The following is a 21,243-nucleotide window of genomic DNA, read 5'->3' on the forward strand; positions in this document are numbered from 1 at the left end:
CAGGGGAATGATCAGGTGGGATGCATGAGCATGCTGTTGATTACCAGAATCCTTAACCATCTGGACTTAAACCAAGCACAGATTCCAAATCTAACAGTGAGCTGTCACCTATGGCCAGGTCTTTTGCTAGAGGGGAAGAGTGTCATTACACTGCAGTTTTAAATAACCAGGGCTGGAGTGTTAATTGTAATCATACTTCTCTACCAGTGTCTTCTGCTACAGAGAGGAGAAAGCTACAGGTGGAGTTATATTTGTAGGTTGGCAGACAGGGATGGATTGATATGTTCCCTTTCAGGTTTCCAAAAACTTTATCCAGGACAGGATATAATTAAGAATATAAGGTGACCAGCTCACAGGTAGTGTTAGAAATTGTCTTCAGTCAGAGAAAAGATAGTTCATAACCACCTTTTATATGGGACCGTGGCCATCAAAATGTCCAAAGGCTGCTAGTTCTTATAAGAATTATGTTGTTATCATTGTATGAGACCATTAGGTAGCAAGTGTCAATCTAAACAATTGCAGTATATAATATAATATACATCAGATTAAATTAGCAAATACCAAAATATCCATTCTTGCTATAACCCAACTTGCCTCCATCCGTGCTTTGTAGAAATCAACATCGTGAAGCTTTTCTTTACACCGGACCAGCTCCATCTCAAGTCTCTCCACTCTGTTTGCTTTCTCTCTTAAGGAATCTAACTCATCCCTGTAGGCCCGAGCAGAGCGAGCATCTGCCATGAGGGTAATATTCTGAATAAAGTAAAATCAGTACAGCAAACTTTTGAAATGACTTATTAACAAAAAAGGAAGCACCGTAAGGAGAGCAAGACTAAGAATTAATGCTATTTTCAGTATGCACAATTCATTCTCTATTCATTCCCACAAAACAAAGATAAGTGTATGCCAGAAATTATGAAACATGTGAGTTATTACCATGCTCAGTAACTCTTAGCAACTAACATAGCAATAAATGACCTGAAATTGCCAATTGATCTGCAGATTCAGATCTCTCCATTCATTAAGTTTGAATTCCTTAAATACACTAAGAAGGGTTTCTTGTCCTGATCAAGAGTACCAGCCCCGAAATTGGATGTGTATGTATATATGTATCACTTTAAGACCAATGCATGTTAATAGCTGTTCTTTATAATTTAATAGATATCATTACCTCCTGCTTTATTTTCTGTAGTTCCAGGACTAGCTGATCTACTTCATGTCTGGTGTCAACAAGCTGCTCTGATTTTTCTTCCCTGAGGATTTCATACAAGTTAGTTAGTAACTCTTCTGCCAAATGTGGAAATCACTGAAGTTCAGCAAGAGGAACATAAAAAGGTTCAGGTTTCCTAGTTATTAAATCCGCAAAACCAACAATGACCATAGACCAATGAAAAAGAGGCCACAATTATTAGAAAAATGAGAAATTCACCCAAAGGCATCATAACACAGGGGAAATGATACTGAACAGTGGGTTTCAGCAAGTTGTTCTAAAATAGATTTTTGCCACAAGTTACACACATTCAAAACAATGATTTATAAGTCTTTTTTGTCTTACAGGTAGTCCTTGATCTACAATGGCAACTGGGACCAGAATTTTTCTTGATAAGCCATGTAGTCTTAAATTGTTTCAGAACAGCAATGCCATAGTTAAGCATCACAGGTCACTAAGTGGATGTCACATGGCTGCCATTTGCAACCTCCTGCAAGCTTCCCCGATGATTTTGCTATTCTGAAGCAGGCACAGAAAACTGCAGATGGTGATCATGTGGCCACGGGGACACTACAATGGCAGGAATTCTCAGGACAGGTCTTAAGTGGCACTCATTCAGTGCTGTCACAAATTTGAATGGTTGTGGAACACTTAACAGTCATTAAGCGAGGACCTCCTGTATTTATATCTGCTCATAACATTTCTAAGTGTGTACAGGTAGTCCTCAAGTTATGATGACAATGGAGCCCCAAATTTATGTTGTTAAGTGAGAAATGTAAGTGGGTTTGCTCCATTTTACAACTTTTCTTGCCTCATTTGTTAAGGGAATCACTGTAGTTCTTAAATTAGTCACACGGTTGTTAAGTGAGCCTGGCTTCCCCATTGTCTCTGCTTGTCAGAAGGTAGCAAAAGGAGATCACATGACTCTGGGACACTGCAACCATCATAAATGTGAGTCAGTTGTCAAGCCTCTAAATGTAAATCACATGACAATGGGAGCTGCTGCAATATAAGTGTGAAAAATGGTCATGTCACTTTTTTTCAGTGCCACTGTAATTTTGAACTGTCACTAAATGAAAATTGTTGTACTTTCTGCTAATTCTTTACACAAACTGCTAAGAAGGGCTATTGTATGGAAGTTTGTCTATATGCACGAGTAGGAGGGAGAGAGAAATGAACCAACCGCACAATGTTTTGTTTTTTATGGTGTGTCCTATCCTGAAATTATATTCCAAATGAACAACTACCAGTACAGACCAAAGTGCTCTCACTCTTAGTACTCACAGCTCCTGCCTGATCCTTCTTAGTTTGGCTTTTGCATCTGCAAGCTCCACAGACAAATGCTGCTTGTCCTCATTGGAGAGACGGCTGGCAAGATTTGGGGAAGAAGCTGGACTTGATGTTTTTAGAGGACTCAGTGGCGTTTGGGACTGCAGGTAATCTCTGTCTTGAGTGAGATCTACAATTACCTTGAAGGAAAATAAAAGGTATGAGAAAAAAGTGCATCATATATGTAAGATATTCATAGAAGGAAATGATTTACAAAAAGAAAATGGCAAACAAATGGACATAAAAATTGTTGTGGCACAAATTGAAGAGGTTACCAACAAGTTTAGTTGAATCTTAACAAAACAGGCCCCAAGATGCTGGATTTATTTAACATGTGTTCCTTCACGGAGTTATAACAAAGAGACATATTTTCATCTTGAGGAATTTGTAATCCATATCTGACATGAACACTTAGGGGAGGAGGAAAAGGCAGTAAGATTACAGGAAAGTAAGATGCTTTCAATTCAGTTACATATGCTTAAGTTTTTCTTCTTAAATATATGAAGAAATACATATTGGTATTCATATAGGTTTCACTCTCTTAAAAGAAAAATATTGACTCAAATTGAACATTTCAGGGTAGGGGGCCAGGACCAGCTGTCGTTCCCTAGTATCATGAACCAGTGCATATTGTGCCTCAATACCTCTATGGGCAATAATGTATACAGGCACATAATTATCCATAAAAGTCCATGCATGCTTATATCTAGATTGAAGATTTTCCATGCAGAAAATCAATTAGAAATGTTGAAATGGTCATTGGAGATGGTTGCTACCCAATTTGAGAATTATGATGTCATCATTCCCTTCTGGTTTCTTCTATTATTTACAGATTAAAAAGTCCTAATCTCTGTTTGGGATCTTAGGAATTGCCTATTTCTATTATTTTCCTTTCCGCTATTCTAACATGCATTACTGAAATGTACAGTGCTTCCTTATAAGGGCATATATGTTAGTGAAAACTTAAGTATATCTGAGCCATGTTTTTAACAAAAACAGTGTGGAAATAATCCAAGGATATACTGACAATAGCATGGGGCACTGTCTTTAAAAACATTTAAAAAGTTATTTTCTGATATACCAATGTAAACTCATCATTTCCTTATTAAGTATCTTTCAATCAGAAGAGAGCTGGAAGGGACCTTGGAGGTCTTCTAGTCCAACCTCCTGTTCAAGGAGGAGTCTCTGTACCAGGATTCTTGGTATAGAATCTCCTGCTCCTATAGGATCCCCTGTATAGGATTCTCCTGCTCAAGCAGATCAAGAGGCTCTAGTGAACCTTTTGCAAGAAAGAGTATAGTAGGGAGCAAAAATCCCAAAAATTGCCTGCATTTTATATCTTAACTTGCATAGCTTATTCCCAATCAGTTTTCTGTCCATGAAATTCAGATTCTACCAAGTGACTCCAACTAGGAGAAAACTGCAAGGGGATGAAGACAGATGGAGGGGAAGTAAAATAAGAAAGAATAATTGTTGTGTGTTTCTCACAATATTTTGCTATTACACTTAATCTTCCCACTCATCTCCATTTCTTGTATCATCACGACTGGCCCATATGTGGAAGACAGGCCTCCTTTAGTCACATTAGTCTCACAGTCACATTTAGTTTCATTCCTAATGTGAGACCATCTTGCAGAAAATAGGAAGGTTTTTAAAAGACCTGATATCAAAGGAAAAGGTTCTTGTGTCTCAATGCACAGATAAAAAATGACAAGTGAAAATAAGCTAGGGAAGCCTTTTATTATACAGAATAGGTGATAAATTTAAGGAACATACAGAATGGCTCAAATGCAGGAGAGTGAACAATGAGAAATCCTCCTAAACCAGGTGCCAACCAAGAGTCAAAGTTAACTTAAAGGAATCTTTAATTTTACCAGATTTTAACTTCTTAATGTTAATACTGTAAGCAGGCCAAAAGAATACTACTATCTATTTTATATTAGTTTTGGGAAAAAAAAGAGATTAAGGGTGTCTTAATTTTTATAAAGGGACACGATGGCTCAGTGGCTAAGATGCTAAGCTTGTTGATCAGAAGGATCAGCAGTTTGGCGGTTCGAATGTCTCAGCTTCTGCCAACCTAGCAGTTCAATAGCATGTAAAAAATATAAGTAGAAAAATAGGGACCACCTTTGGGGGAAAGTAACAACGTTCCGTGTGCCTTTGGCATTTAGTCATGCAGGCCACATGACCCCAGAGACGTCTTCGGACAGCATTGGCTCTTCGGCTTTGAAACAGAGATGAACACCGCTCCCTAGAGTCGGGAATGGCTAGCACATATGTGTGAGTGGAACCTTTACCCAATTTTTATATATTTATTTTATAAATTTTTATGTATTTATTTAATAAAAAGCTCGTATTTTAGAAACAATGAAATAATCCAATATGAGAGTACAGGGTTAAGAGAAAAGAAAAGTCCAAAGTATGCCCGTATATTAATACATACCTCAGTGCACTCATCTCTCTCATCAATCAGCCTCCTAAGGTGAAAAACCATATTTCTGGAAAGAGACTCTAGTTCTTCTGGAGCCATAGCTGGTAGCTCTAACCACTGCAAGTCAAATACATTCTCTTGATTATGGGTTACCTGAAAGTAAGAAAGGTAAAAAGCCATGAATGTGACGTTTGTTTATTGCTAGGTATGAATAATAGATGATTCAGGCAACAAGTCTGATCCTGGCCTTGGTATAATAAATAAACAATAGACCAAACTGCACAGATTTGTTAGCCACACCCACTAGTATAAGAAGCTTGCCTAAGAAATTGTACCATATCACTGCCTGCTGTTTGGCAACCAACTTTTAATGACAGAAATCCTTATTAAGATTTTTTCGCAATGATCTTTTCTCTTGGCTTACTCTATTTTTGCAAATTATATGCAGGTGTTATCCCTGCCCAGACTGTTCTGCTTAACTTCCAATGTACATACTGTTGTTCTACATAGTAAGCTATATTTAAGAATGCCAGTTAATTAAATTAAATTCTAATAACTTTTCAGTATAATTTATGATAAACAGTTATAATACTTGTTTATGCCAATAGGAATACTTTTGATTTATCAAATTATTGTTCCTAAACCTGAACACTTTGACTTTCAACAGCAGGAAACAATAACTGGGGAGACTTCAGATGAGGCAATGAGGAGGCTGGACACTGATACCCAAAATGTTGGGGAATCCAAGTTAGCAGGCAAACTGGAAACCTATTAATCTGCTCCTGTGTTTGGTAGTTGTAGGCAATAAATGGAATCCTTTGCTACCACATGTGCATTATTTTAGTGAAAATACATTGCATTTATTCTACACCATTGATTAGATTTTCTTCAACAAAAATGTAATGCTATGAAAATTAGAAATCCAGGATTTTAATAAAACAGTCAAAATGGATGTGTTTCTAAGCCAGGTTTGTTTTTCTATGAATAGCCAGTGGTCAAAATAAATAAAATTTGCATTATGAAATTAAATATAGCTGTAGTTTTGGAATAGCTATTTAAAAATCAAAGAGCAATTAAAAAAAATAAAAATAATGAACTTTTGCAGTAAGGCCTTATATCTTCATCCACGCAATGCAAGTTTTTCCTGATGTGGTAAATATTTTAAAAATTAACATACTGAATGCAAACAACATAAATCATTGATTTAATATACTGGCTAATGTGTTGAAGTTAATGTTGAGACTGAGGTTTAAATCTCCACTTCAGTAATGGGCTGATTGGATGACTCTGAGCCACTCACTTTCTTTCTCAAACCAGCTTGAGTTGCTGTGGGGTTGATAAAATGAGTGGAAATACCCCCACCCCATGTACCCTGCCTGGAGTTCTCAAGAGAAAAACTGAATATAAATACAATAATGAGAATTACAGGCAAGAATACAGTGACTGAAAAAAAATTGTTTGTATTATACAGTCCTGAAGAATAGCTAAATGTTGGTGAAGCAACATTCAGGTGTGAAGATCATATATAATGTTACCCTTGGTGTTGTTATTCAGTCTCCTGACATTTTTAAAAGAATGGTGTTGTATATGAACTGAATTGTAGCAACAGAACAATTAATTACTAGGCTATCTTAGAAAATAGGATAGGGAAAATGCATAATCTGGACAACAGAAAGGAAGTTTTATTGTAAAACATTAGAACTTTTAAGGTAATTAGAATGTCACCTCTTGGATATGTGAAACAATTGCAGCTTGAGTTTCAATATCTAGCTGCTTTATTCTTTCAATGAATTCTTCTTTTCTTTCACACTGTAAGCAAAATAATAATAATAATAATAATGAATGCATCCTACACAAGTTTATCAGGATCACAAATACAAAACACTTTTACTATTCTGAATTTTTTAAAGTTCAATGATATATTAATGTAACAACTAGGGAGGAGTAAGAAATTTCATCACTATTTAGAAAGTTTATGTCAAGTATGATTTAAGTAGTTAATAAATTATTTCCAACCGCTGAAGTCCTAACCATGTAACAAAAAGGTTGACCTTAAATCCTGGTTCCCATAGTTATTTTAGCAGAATTGTGTGTTCGCATTATACAAACTTTCCAATAACAGATAATCTATTCTTCTTGTGCATAATCGTTACGGCTTTTGGCATTTTAACACGGGACTGAATAATTGGAAACAAAATACAACGCAACTGAATGAATGTTTAAATCTGTTAAAATAAATGTTGCTAAGAGCATCTGAATACTTATAACAACAAATTAACCCTGCAGATGTCTGAAGAATAATTTTCAGCTTTCATAACATAAACCCAGAAATTGGAACATAAGGTATTTCTTCTGAAATTTTACATATATATGAGAATTGTTAAAATAGTTTATATTTGAATAGTAATATATGTAAAATTTGGTATACTAGCTGAAATGTATGCAAACTGTGCGAAAGAAGCCAGTGAATAAGATCTGTACCAGCATTTTATTAACACATGCTACTGTAATATAATGGACATAGAAATATAATTTCAAAATTCTATTCAGCCATGAGCTTCAATGTGATTTTAACATTAATGAACAAGATAAAATGAACTTTTAGTTTTAATTCTCTATTACAACTGTGGTACTTTGATTTGACGTCCAAAAGGTTTTTGATATGAATGTTGCATTGGTCTGAACATCATAAAACTGTTGCTGTGATGAGTATCTTTTGGAAATAAACACTAAGATGTTGACCTATTTCCTTCTATTATTTGTTGAGTAAGCACAAGATGTATTTTACATTTTAATATCAGTAACCTTCTATTTAATTATAGGATGGGGAAAACCAACTTTAGTATTTTTAACTCTAAAATGCTTATGTCATTTAGTTCAAATTATTTAAACTTGAAAAAAAAGTTTTTCTATACTACGTACTTTGTACCACTATGCATTTTCTTTTACTTAAACAAGTTACTAGGATGGAAGAGGTTATAGAAAGTGGTTTGCTTTGGTTTGATATTTTATTTCAACTGACAAATTATTTTTTACAAATTATATTTTAAAAATGAGCAATTTTTATTTATTTTAGTGAATCAACAACATTAAGGAGTCAGACAGTGAGTATTTTGTTACCAATGTTACCATGCAGCTGTTATATACACTAATTTGGAGGCGTAAATGTACCTCATGACACAATTACTCAATTATACTTATACTCCATTTATTTAAATGAATTAATAGCAATCAAAACCAAACTTACCTGTACAGCACAACCCAATACCAAAAGTAGCAGCTTCTTAATTTCATCCATACTTTTACCTAAGAAGCAAAAAATTGACCATTAATATAAAAATTATGAAGGTTTTTATTTTTAAAAAGTATATCATGTACAATTTAAAATCAGTGGCAAACTGCTGTTTAGGAGACTGCAAATCCTTAAATTTGGATCACATACAAAGTGGTTTTATGTCGTATTTTTATTTTTCTGCTAGAGAATATAAACTGCTTATAATTTGAAATTATAACAGTAGATCTCATAACTGCTTTAAGTTATATAACTTGAGTTTTAGAACAATGTATGTTATAAATGGAATTTGATTTAGTATGATTAAAAGGCTGAAAATAATTCATTATAATACAATACAATACAATAGCAGAGTTGGAAGGGACCTTGGAGGTCTTCTAGTCCAACCCCCTGCCTAGACAGGAAATCCTATACCGTTTCAGACAAATGATTATCCAACGTCTTCTTAAAGACTTCCAGTGTTGGGGCATTCACAACTTCTGGAGGCAAGCTGTTCCACTGATTAATTGTTCTAACTGTCAGGAAATTTCTCCTCAGTTCTAAGTTGCTTCTCTCCTTGATTAGTTTCCACCCATTGCTTCTTGTTCTACCCTCAGATGTCTTGGGATAGTTTGACTCCCTCTTCTTTGTGGCGGCCCCTGAGATATTGGAACACTGCTATCATGTCTCCCCTAATCCTTCTTTTCATTAAACTAGACATCCCCAGTTCATGCAACTGTTCTTCATGTGTTTTAGTCTCCAGTCCCCTAATCATCTTTGTTGCTCTTCTTTGCACTCTTTCTAGTCTCCACATCTTTTCTACATTGTGGTGACCAAAACTGAATGCAGTATTCCAACTGTGGCCTTTCCAAGGCATTATAAAGTGGTATTAACACTTCACGTGATCTTGATTCTATCCCTCTATTTATGTAGCCTAGAACTGTGTTGGCTTTTTGGGCAGCTGCTGCACACTGCTGGCTCATATTTAAATGGTTGTCCATTTAAATGGTTATGATCCATACTAATTGAATTACACCATACAGAACATCTTTTAATCATAACAAACATCAATTTAAGTGTTATTTGTTAAATATTTGTTAAATTTAGTTTATGTAGAATTAAAAATAAATGTGTCTTTGCCAAGCCATGGACTCTGTAAATTGACCTACTCTAGGGGAACAACATGTTATTCTTTCATGTCTAGTTTTGCATGATTGAAATTCATCCTCCTTGTTCCAGTCGAGCTAATACAATCACATGCTCCCTGAAATCATTGTGCCTATTAAATGCTTCTGGGGGATAGTGGGAGGAGGCTGAAGTCATTGCATAAAAGACCTTTAAAGAGACCTATAAAGGTCTTTTATAAGCTGGGACTGGGTGTACCTGTAATGACAATTCTTCTATTCCCCTCTAGGTCGCCTTAAAAAAAACACCTTGAAACTAGCCACTATTTCAACATTTATCCTTTCACTTGTTTTAGAAAAGGTAGCTGTTTTTATTTTTAGCTTTCTCTACTAAACACTGAATAAGATGGGTATGATGGAGAAAAGATGAAATACCCTCACCTGACATAGAAATAATGGGTACCAATTATTCATTGTGGCTTGATATTTCACTCTGGAAAAATCTATTGCCTCTAAAAATAGTTACTCACTGTATCTGTGTGTCTGTCTCTCCCCCCCCTCTCTCTCACGTGTTTTTTTTCTGTATTAACTTCAAATATATATTTAGGAAAAACTAGTTAATTCCTTCCAGACATTATTCTGGCATTACAACTGTAATAGTTAGCAGGTTTGTAAGACTGTGAAAGAGAAACTATGCATCTGGGTTAACAGATTGTAATAGTTAGCAGGTTTGTAAGACTGTGAAAGAGAAACTATGCATCTGGGTTAACAAATTCAACAAATTATGTCATTATTTAATTATGTAATTATTTAAATGAGGATTCTGGCTACAAGTTTCAAAAAAACAAGCAATTACTCATGTCCTTTGAATAGTGTTGAAGTAATTCTTCAACATTTACATTCTATATGAAAAACACACATTTTGATTATGCTTTCCATTAATAATGTATTCAGTAGCATTATATGCATCATCTCCTAGGTCCTTCCTTCTTTGCTTACATCTCTGGTTCACAAACTCCCAGGCTTTTAACTATATGTGAATCAGGGTCCACTTTACACATTGAAGTAAAAACTATCTTCCCTGCAAAAAATGGATTGTCACAATGGATTGTAAACTGAAGGGACCACAGAATGCTCCATCTTTTAAATTTGAAGAACGGGGTCTCCTACAAGACCATCACTGCTTTAAAAATTAACTCAGTGCCATTTTCCTTTCCCAAAAATTCCAAGGCAGCTGCTTTCACACTAGCTAACTAGATAATTAAAATGGAAGGATTTGTAGTACAACCATCTGCTCCCCACAATGGGCTAAGGTCTTTAGATCTTTAGGGAATAAAATCTAGTCTAGAAGCTTTTCTATAGTACAAGACCAGAGAAGCCCCCCACTCTCACAATGTGAGAAATAGGGTAGAAACAGATGGTAAGATTTTGTGGGAGGCAGCAAAGAGATTACAGCACAACTCAAAGATAAAATGACAAAGAAATAAGATTAGGAGAATAAACAAGAAAAGAATGGTTGGAAACACTGATTTAAAGTGAAGACATTTTATGAACTCAGATTGCTGGGCAAAATGTATTTTCATAGAAATTATGGATTGAATAGGCTTAAACCTGAATAAAAAAGGAATAAAAAATCCAATATTTACTTGATTAATTCCCTTATTCTTCAACATGCTAATCTACAACAAAGAGTGGTAAATTTGAATGATTTAAGGAAGATCTATCAATTGAGGGTGGTCTGATAGATGACATTATTAGAAACACCATTCAATTAGTGTTGCCAAAATGAATGTAAATACTTTATCAATAAATGTTCAAATGCTTTGCCTTCCGTATCAATCAGATCACTACTCCTTTTGCTGATATCATCAGTGCTATCAACTGAAGTATCCTGATCTATCCTGCTCTAGGACGAGCCAGTTTTGTTGCAGTCTTTTCTCTGTATCACTTCTCAGCAATAGTTCAAAATAATCCGTTATCTTAGCACAGAGACCATAATTTTTGAGCTGAAAACATTTTATGACACTTCTTTAGCCAAACAAATTACTACCAATGGGTCAAGAGAAATGTAGGTTACAAAGCAGTGGTGGGATTCAAAATTTATTAGTACTGGTTCTGTGGCCATGGCTTGGTGGGTGTGGCAGGGGAAGGATAAAGTAAAATCTCCATTCCCTCCCCATTTGAGGGGAATGTTACTACAAAATCCCCATTTCCTCCCGATCAGCTAGGACTCAGGAGGCAGCAAATAGATAGGGGGTGAGGCCAGTTGGGAGTGGTATTTACCAGTTCTCTGAATTACTCCAAATTTCCACTACCAATTTTCCAGAACTGGTCAGAACCTGCTGAATACCACCTCTGCTACAAAGCAATAAAGAAAAACTGGCTGACATACCACTTTAGGAAGGCTCTATGTACTCTATTACTACCGCACAAAGCATTTGAAAAGGTGCTTTACAATGTGTAGGAATATAGACAAAGTGTCTTGTTCAAATCATTAAAGCCGCTACATCTTCTGCAAGGCTGTTTCAAAAACTTTACCTAGCTGTCTCTATATGCCAAGTTTTATCAAAGATGAAGCTAATTCTATGAGTCAAAGAACCCCTTTCAAAACCTCCATGGAAGATGAGAAACACAAAACACAAAAGAAACAAGTCAGTTTAAAATAAATATAGGAGTGCATGTTTCATTTTGCATAGAGCTGACATGTTGAAACATTTACAATATTTCATTCTAATAAAACAAACTTTTTTTCGGGGTGAAATCTTTTGAGTATAAAAATACTAGATTTTGACCATTTTTTTTAAAAAAAGACTCTGCTCTTGTTTTTTTTTACAAACCACTTGAGCAATTGATATTATAGATTTGAGCATGCTCCAGTGATCTGGTCCACATAACCAAGTATATCTTTATGACAGAGGGAGTTGCCTTGATTGAGACAAGTGTTGAAATTAGTCTCAAGGTGAAAGACATTTGTGTACATATCAGCTCTATCAGTGGTGGTTTCCGGATCCTGTTGCAACCGGTACGGTGCAACGGGGCTTGCCGTCCACCACATGAACGCGTGCAGCACGCATGCACACACCCGCATGTGTTCTTACAGCCCACGATGATCCGTGAATGGAGTATCTCCGTGCGCAGAAGCCCCGAACAACTCAAATACTAGTAAGGAGGATGGGCGGGTGGGTGGGCCCTCCGGAGCACTGTACCGGAACGGTACCTGGTGCTACTAGCAGGCACCAGTACGACCGTACCGGGGCGTACCAGTCGTATCCCACCACTGAGCTCTATGCAAAATGAAACCTAAAAGGTTTTCAGGACAATTATAGGGAACTTATAAAAAGTCTTCCTAGTGGTGAAAATCCAGCTCTATGCAAAATGAATTAAGCCATGGGAGAGATTGCTGGTGTTCTGGGCTTTATGGACTGCAGTGTGTTATCAAGAATTAGAATTGCTAAAAGAGTTGGCTGCACTAAAGAAGAGCGATTATAATATATAAGGTAAAGGTTCCCCTCACATATACTGCTAGTCATTCCCGACTCTAGGGGACCATGCTCATATCCGTTTCAAAGCCGAAGAGCCAGCACTGTCTGATGACAATTCTGTGGTCATGTGGCTGGCATGACTAAATGGTGTTACCTTCCCACCAAGGTGGTCCCTATTTTTCTACTTACATTTTTACATGCTTTTGAATTGCTAGGTTGGCAGAAGCTGGGGCAAGTAACAGGAGCTCACTGCGCTAGGGATTCGAACCACTGAACTGCCAACCTTTCTGATCAACAAGCTCAGCATCTTAGCCACTAATGGCTATGCCACTAATACATATACATACATACATACATACATACATACATACATACACACACACACACACACACACACACACACACACGGTTAAAAAAAGCTTTGTATATTTATGTGTATGTACATGTATGCTTATATTTGTACTAGTTTGTTAAGCTAAGGGCACTGTATAATAAGAAATAAGAACAGATTACTGACTCAAATTTACCTTGTAGAAGTAACTCTGTGTGGGTTTCTTTGTGTGTATGTACATGTTCCTATGTATTTCCCACTATCTCACATCTATTAATAGAAGTTCTTGTACGACATGGGAATTACAAAACAGAATTGAGTCCACAAGTTATGTTCAGTATTTTATTGGGCTTTAAAAAGAAGTCTTAATTTCACCTTCATAATAGATTATTATTTTGGTTCACGAGTTAGAAAGGCCAATTATGTAATAAAATCTTCTGCGTAAAACTTGACTTCTGCTAAGTTCAGGGTTACCTCTCTATGTAGTTTTCTTGGCAATTGTACAGAAAAAGAAAGACCTTGCTTTTTGAAGTCAGCCTATAACCCTAGCAATTTGTTAGCATATCTAAGTAGTAACCAGGTTCAATTCTGCTTAGCTCTGAAGCTCAGAAAGTTAGCTAAGTATTGGCATTATAAGGGTTGTCATTATTTTTGTATGAGTATGTTGTCAGGTGAGCCATGCATCCAGATTAAAATTTATATCTTTCTCCCTGTGAGAAAGCAAGAGTAGAATGTCTAGTTGTAATTATTTATACCTTGATGGATAAAACCTTGTGAGCCTTATAGGTGAATCACCTTCCCATCATTAAATATTGGCCAAAAATACTGCTCAGTACCCCATAACCCATGATTAGAAACAGTAAAAATTTACCTGAGGATGCAGAAAAGTTCTTTATGCTAAACTGAATTAGAAAACATCCCATATAGGGCTCTCTCCCCCCCCCTCCCAGGTAAGAATTTCTGTTGCTAAGTGATGGGTCATTAAGTGAGGCAGTCATGTCTAATTTTACATTTTTTTTGCTGTGGTCATTAAGCCAATCACACAGTCATTAAACAATCTGGCTTCTCCCACTGACTCTGCTTGTCAGAAACCCTCCGGGAAGGTTGCAAATGGTGATCACATGATCTCAGGACACTGTAGTCATTGTAAGTAGATGCTTTCTGCCAAGCACTTGAATTTTGATCATGTGGCTGCAAGAACGTAGCCATGTTTGTAAATGCAAGAACTGATCATAAGTCACTTTTTTTCAGTGCCATCGTAACATCAAACAATGGTTAAATAAATGGTTCAGGACTACCTGTAGTGGTTTCTCTCTTTAGCCTAGAAAAATTACTTATCAGTGTAATATGCCTATTACTGACAACTTAGATTATACGCTGGTATCTAAAACATAATTTTGAGAAAAGAGTTTCCTGTTTTTCAAGCCCTGAAAAATATATCTGACACTGCAAAATCCTACAGAAAAAATACAGAAGGGCAAAAAATTGCCATGGTAACCTGTCTTTAGACATAGACATTCTCTCTGCTGCTTAAGCTAGCAGCAAACAGCAAGGAAGAAGAACTGCAGCTAAAATCACAACTCTACAGTCCCTTGGTCTTTTTTAGGAGGACTGTAATAAAACAATGCTGACATACAAGGAAAATGCATTCCCCCCAAATGACTTTTAGGGCATAGGTCTCTATTGTTTGACAGAAACATGCACATACACCATGTTGAATTTGTGCTGTTATTCTGCATACCCTGTTCATCATTGCCAAATTAATGTTAAGTAAGACATTTGTCAACCCTGAAGCTGACCTGACTGAGGCCACTTTGAGGCTTCAATGCTGCCACAGCTGCAGCTAAAGGATAGGGAGGAGGGAGTAGAGATAGCTGAGGTTTGTAGCCAAAACAAAATACTTTCTCTTGGGAACCAAGGACATTCCAGCAGGTGCTTGGAAGGAAGGGAAGTCACCTAGCAATTGGACTTTATCCTGATTGGACTGTGTAACTGATTATTTTGAGAAACTGAAAAATTTCTACTTTTAATTTAGATGAAAACCATGGATTTAGAGTCGGTTTTCACCAGCTCGTGCTAATATGACATATCCAATAAAACTATTCTTTGAGGAATCTACCTGCCTCCGAGTTTTCTTTGCTGTAGGTATGTTACTTGGAACCCTGACAACATTCATATAAAGTATTTATGTGCTCATACAGTATATAGTAAAACATTTAGCTTAAAGTAAAAGGGGTCATGATGTTATCAAGGTACTCACCAGAGAGAGGATCTTTGCCAATTGTTAAGACATTTGGCAAATTCATTATGATCAGTTGCTGGAGGACTTCCTAAAAAAATGGAAAGAAGTAGAAACTTGAAAGAAATTGTCATTTAATGTCACTTGTCTAAATGACCAAATGTGCTGAATTGAATCATGTATTAGACTGCATATGAAAATCACTTATAGTATGTCTGCATATTATTAATTTGTGGAATTGTATCTGGTATATAAGCATTTGTATGCTGAAATGAAATGCATTCAACTTCTATTCTTACCCTTTGGAAAACCCTCAAGAAAGATTATGCATTGCTTTCCATTTCATGAAGAAGCTTTATAATAATCATGTTGTTCATGGACCATGCACAGTTCTTTTTGAAACAGCCACTTCCTTTCTTTGGTTCATGTAACCAATTGCTTCATTCAGGGAAAAGATTCTTTCTTTATGACAGGGGTAGGCAATTTTCTGAAGGGGTGAGAATCACAGGAGACTATGATATAAACGGGAATGGTTAAAAGTAAAGATTCCCCTGCACATGGGTGCTAGCCATTTCCGGCTCTAGGGGCGGTGCTCTGTTTCAAAGCCGAAGAGCCAGCGCTGTCTGAAGACATCTCCGTGGTGATATGGCCAGCATGACTAAACACCAAAGGTGCACCGAGCACCATTACCTTCCCACCAAAGTGGTCCCTATTTTTCTACTTGCATTTTTTATGTGCTTTCGAACTGCTAGATTGGCAGAAGCTGGGACAAGTAATGGGAGCTCAGTCTGTTATGTGGCGGTAAGGATTCAAACCGCTGAACTGCCAATCTTCTGATCAACAAGCTCAGCATCTTAGCCACTGAGCCAGTACGGCAAACATACAGGCAGAGCTAGGATTTTTTTGTTTCTAGAGGGATTTACTATCTTGCAATTTCTGTGTGTTTGTCTTCTCATATTGGTAGAAAAACTCATTATTTTTGGTAAAAGTACCACTGAACTTTTTAAAGTTCTTGAAAGACACTTTTCAATTTGTATTAAGACTATTTGTAGTAGTTTATTTGGAGGGAAGGTTGGCACACAGGGCAAGGTGTCTATATTCCTCTTAGTTATATCCCCAATATATGTAATTTATCAGGATATCAAGGATGTAAGGAATGATCAAAACTATTATATGACACTGGAAGGATGAATTTACACCTGACCTGCAGCAAAGGGTATGTTGTTTGTCGAATTCTCATGCTTTTTGTATTGTTTTGAGAGTGAAAGAAAATAAATTGAAACCATTTTTTTCAAACTTTGAGTTATTTTATTCACAATATAAACTCATGTCTCCCCCCCTTTGTTATTCTGATTTACTCCTCTTCCTGTTATTTAGTTTGCTATGAATCTTTTTTTTTAAAAAATCCTAATTAAGAAGTCATTATAGTAGGCGTGAACAATTTAAATGGATGAGAAAGAGACAGTGACACAAGCAAAGTGCCCCATCTTCCTCCTTCCAATTTAGATATGACTTATCAGGGTCAATCGGGGTCAGAGAGTTAAAGAAATAACATTTGTTTAGCAGACTTTCTTCAAAGTCAGCCTCAGCTTTATGTAAATTGGGTTAGTGGTGGGGGCGATAGAATGTTTAAATGGCCACAGGGCAGAGTTAGCAAACGAACAGCTAGAACACGTAACTCAGAGGGCATTTAAGTGACTGTCCAATTTTCTTTTAAACTATTACGGGAATTGTGGAAAGCCCACAGAATAAATGAGCCTCTTTATTAAACTTGCAGAATAATGCTCTACTATTCTTCCTGCAAAGTCAATGTTTGGCTAATTTCAGCATTTGGCTCACTAATGACATTGGCACTACCAATGATTTTACTGTTACTTGAGCTAAATGGCAAACATTTTGATATTTATGGATAATTCTTGAAAAGAAGAACATTCTTCCTGCTCACAGATTCTAATGGTAATTTAACATCAATAATTAAAATTCACATCTTGTTCAGCAAGGATTCAAAGAGGTACAAGCTCTAACAAACATTTTAGAAATCAGATTTTATTTACCACAAAGTAATCTGCAGGCTAATTATGCTGACTGCCAGCTGCCAGCAGTTCGAGTCTCATCAGGCTCAAGGTTGACTCAGCCTTTCATCCTTCTGAGGTCAGTAAAATGAGGACCCAAATTGTGACTCTGTAAACCGCTTAGAGAGGACTGTAAAACCCTATGAAGCGGTATATAAATCTAAGTTCTATTGCTATTATTAGTGGCTTTAAGCTGACAAAGCTATTATGATTTCATATTTATAACACACGGTTGAACAATCTTACGATATTATGAGATGAGACGGTTAATGGCTGTGATGAACCTAATATGCTGGGACCTTCAAGCGTATGTGGGTGAGGTTTGGATATTCAATCCTAATTTAATTAGTTTAAGTTAATTTTAACTAGTTTGGTAATAGAATCTCTCTATAGTTGAGATCAGCTTTAACCCATCATCAACAACTTTGAAATGCAGTCATCAGAATTGAAAGCAAGTGCTCTTCACTTTCTCTCAGCTTTCTGGCAAGCACAGCTATAGACTTCGACTCTACACACCTCTGAAGGCCCCAAACCAAATTACAAGATTTTTTTTTAATAATTAAAGGTGTTCTGTGGTTAGGGATTTTTTTTTTCAAAAAAATCCTTTTTCTCCACACAGACTGTTTAAAGCCACCATGACATCTTCTACTAGCTGTAAGAAAAGAATGGAGGAAAGTGGAAAGGAAGTTATGAGAATTATTGACCTTTATGTTATGCTGAATCTCTTCAAGAGGTTATTTTAAACCATAAGCAGAAAACAATGGATTAAAAGTGTGAGAACTGCAATGCATTCTGGAATAATCTTTTCTGAACTATTCTGAAAAGTATTGTAAATCAACTGCAAAAAACAGTGATGGCTGATCAACACCAAGTGCCAAAAAAGTCATGCAGAAATGTCACGCTTGGTGGGGCCGTGCTCCGAAAAAGCCAAACTTCTGGGTTCTAGCGCATATGCATGTCTGACAAGCTGGCTAGCGTACATGCCGGTTTCCAGCACTGACGCGTGCATGAAGGGATCACACTCTGGAAAAGCTGAACTTCCAGGTTCTAGCATGCCTTACAATCAGATGGCCGGCGTGCATACGCATGTTGGTTTTCGGCACTGCCTTGCACAAGAAGGGATCATGCTCTAGAAAAGCCAAATTTCTGCGTTCTGGCATGTATGTACACCCAACAATCAGCTGGCTGATGTGCATGCACATACCAGTTTTCGGCACTGCCACACGAACGAAGAACAGCTGATTGTCACATGTGCATGCACGCCAGAAACCCGGAAGACAAATAGACAAGGCTGCAAGTGCTGGGCGACATGGGTTCACAGGCCACTTTAGGCATGCATGCCACAGGTTCACCATCACAATATTTAAAGAGGCAAGCTATGGGGCGGGGGGTGGGGGAGACAACAGATTTTTTTATTATGCAAAGTGTAACAGATTTTATGATTAAGGGTAATTAATGTGATTTATGGCTGCCATATTGATCTTGCTTTTCTTGCTTCTTCTCTCTGTATCTAATATATTTAATATTTTTATATTTATGATCTTAGCTGTAACTAATAGTGTTGTTTTTTAGAATGAGATGGGTGGCATGTTAATTTAATAAAGAAATAAGATGTATAACCCTTCAGATAGCTACACCCTTCACCAGAATACTTTATGCCTACCTCCTCCCAAATCTCACTAGTGAATATTTTGTCTTTTGCGTGTCTTAGTTCTTTTTGAGTAGTAACGTTCCTTGTTTCCTCCCTCTGGAAAATATTTCTTTAGTTATACTGTACATCTGGGAGCATTTTCTATAAGTGGGTTTTTATAAAACTTTATCCTTGGGCACCCAGCTGTATGTTGAGTTTTTCTGTATTTAATGCTTTTAAGATGTCCAATGTCACTACTGTGAGTTATAATATGGAATTAAACCAATAAATGTCCCAGACAATACATATTTCCACAAAAAGTTTTGAAAAAGCTGGTTTTAAACCTTGGCTTTTATTTCAAAATCATGCCTTAATCATAATCTTCGCATTAAGTGAAATGCTTAAAGCAACAAACTCTTTCTGGGTTAAGTCAGAACAGTGTCTCACCTTCACCACAGAAAGAATACAGTGTTTTAGCCTTGTGCCGTTATGAAAAAGTAGCCAAATAAATAATTCAAAGTGTGCTGTCCTTGGAAATTCAATATGTAAAGTTAATTCCATATGTTAATTGTCTGGATAACATTGCCCACAAGTTCAGTTCTTCGTGTGTAAATGCTTGCCTTCTTGTATAAATAAGATTCATAGTCCTACTAATACACAGCAGTTTAAAATTGTATATATTGTTATATGCAAATGTGTATTTAAGCAATTTCAGTACATTTTTATTTTATTATTATGTAAAAATGCTATCTGTTTATAATCAACCTACTTGTTGGCTCAGTAGCAAAAACAAGTCCTAAAATCAGACCATAAATCTACCTCAGTGCTGTTGAACTAGTGGCCCATGGGATGCGTTACGGGCTGGCCACTCCTGGTTTAGCGAGGGGGGGGGGAAAGGCACAATATGTCATGTGATGTCACCATGATGATGCAAGTTTGACACCTCTGATCTACCTAAACAGATTCCTGGTGACCACATCTCTATGCAGTCTTCATGGTGCTGATATGGAAATGGTTTTTCATTGCATTCTTCCAGGATTTTTATTCATATCTGTGAATCTCTGCTGTTTGCTTATAATATTCATGCTTCAACATTCACTTTATTTTATTGCTGAGAGTCACAGAAAGCTTTGTTGCCAGAGAAAACATAAAGCACAAAAGCTACCAATTTGTGTTGATTCCCACAAATCAAATATCTGTTATTACATAAATACAAAATTAAATGAAGCAAATACATTGCCAGCAGCATATTTTATTAATGTATTTCCCAACTGGAAATTTATAAAAACAATTCTGATCATTTTCACTGTAATATCAAACCATATGCAACCAATAATTCATGTTTAAAATGCTCTCCAGGCAAATTACCCTAGAGTTTATTAGGATTATACTATCAAATAGTCCCTTGATGGTTTCCCTTATGGTAATTTAGTAATAAGAAAATATAACATTAAATTTCTGTCACTTAAAGTTGTCACTTAAATGGTTAAAATGCAATCCATCTTTCTAGAAATGTAAAAGTCTCAACAGAGTATTTGAATGTTTTAATTCAGTTTGCACTCACTGAAAACTGGCAGCTGTCATAGTACTTTATTTAATCAAATCTTATACTGCAGCTTGCAATTTTGGAGTATTTACACAATATCCTGTAAATACCGTGAGCTTAATTCTAATGCTTAGTTGAAATTAAACTATAAATGCTACTTAAGCAGTCTAGCTTTTCCAAGATATCTGTATTTTCTATTTCTATTTTTTTCAAGTACCATATTTTTCAGAGTATAAGAGATACCTTTATTCCTAAAAAAAAGAGGCTGAAAATCTGGGTGCGTCTTATACATCGAATATAGCATTTTTGCCTCCTGAATCCCACCCCCTTCACCAAAATGGACATACATACCCTTATGGAGGCTTTCAGAGAGCTCCTGGAGGCTGGGGAGGGCAGAAATGAGCAAAAAATGGGCCATTTTGCCCCCTCAACCCTCAGTAGCATTCTATAAGCCTCCATAAGGCTATGTGTGCAATATTTTTGACAAAAAAACGGGCCTGTTTTTTGCTCATTTTTGGGCCCCCCACTCCCAGGAGCACTCTGCAAGCCCCCCAAAGGCTATTCATGCATTTAAAAAA

The 21,243-nt window shown here is 36.4% G+C and overlaps 1 protein-coding gene across 2 annotated transcripts in view; it reads right to left on the reverse strand.

Moving 5' to 3' along the window:
* CCDC88C (coiled-coil and HOOK domain protein 88C) overlaps window positions 1–21,243 on the reverse strand; it is a 98,497-nt gene that overhangs the window by 38,960 nt on the left and 38,294 nt on the right. For both annotated transcript variants that reach the window (XM_087725546.1, XM_087725541.1), the window contains exons 4-10: window positions 15,439–15,508; window positions 8,218–8,276; window positions 6,696–6,779; window positions 4,983–5,123; window positions 2,495–2,679; window positions 1,172–1,253; window positions 595–753 (exon numbers count right to left, since the gene is read on the reverse strand). In XM_087725546.1, coding sequence (XP_087581672.1) covers window positions 595–753; window positions 1,172–1,253; window positions 2,495–2,679; window positions 4,983–5,123; window positions 6,696–6,779; window positions 8,218–8,276; window positions 15,439–15,508 — 780 coding nt within the window. The remainder of the gene's footprint in view (window positions 1–594; window positions 754–1,171; window positions 1,254–2,494; window positions 2,680–4,982; window positions 5,124–6,695; window positions 6,780–8,217; window positions 8,277–15,438; window positions 15,509–21,243) is intronic.

The sequence above is a fragment of the Thamnophis sirtalis genome, unplaced genomic scaffold (assembly GCF_051295495.1).
Source record: "Thamnophis sirtalis isolate CommonGarterSnake01/CBP01778 unplaced genomic scaffold, rThaSir2_p1.2 scaffold_1, whole genome shotgun sequence".
Classification (NCBI taxonomy): Eukaryota; Metazoa; Chordata; class Lepidosauria; order Squamata; family Natricidae; genus Thamnophis; species Thamnophis sirtalis.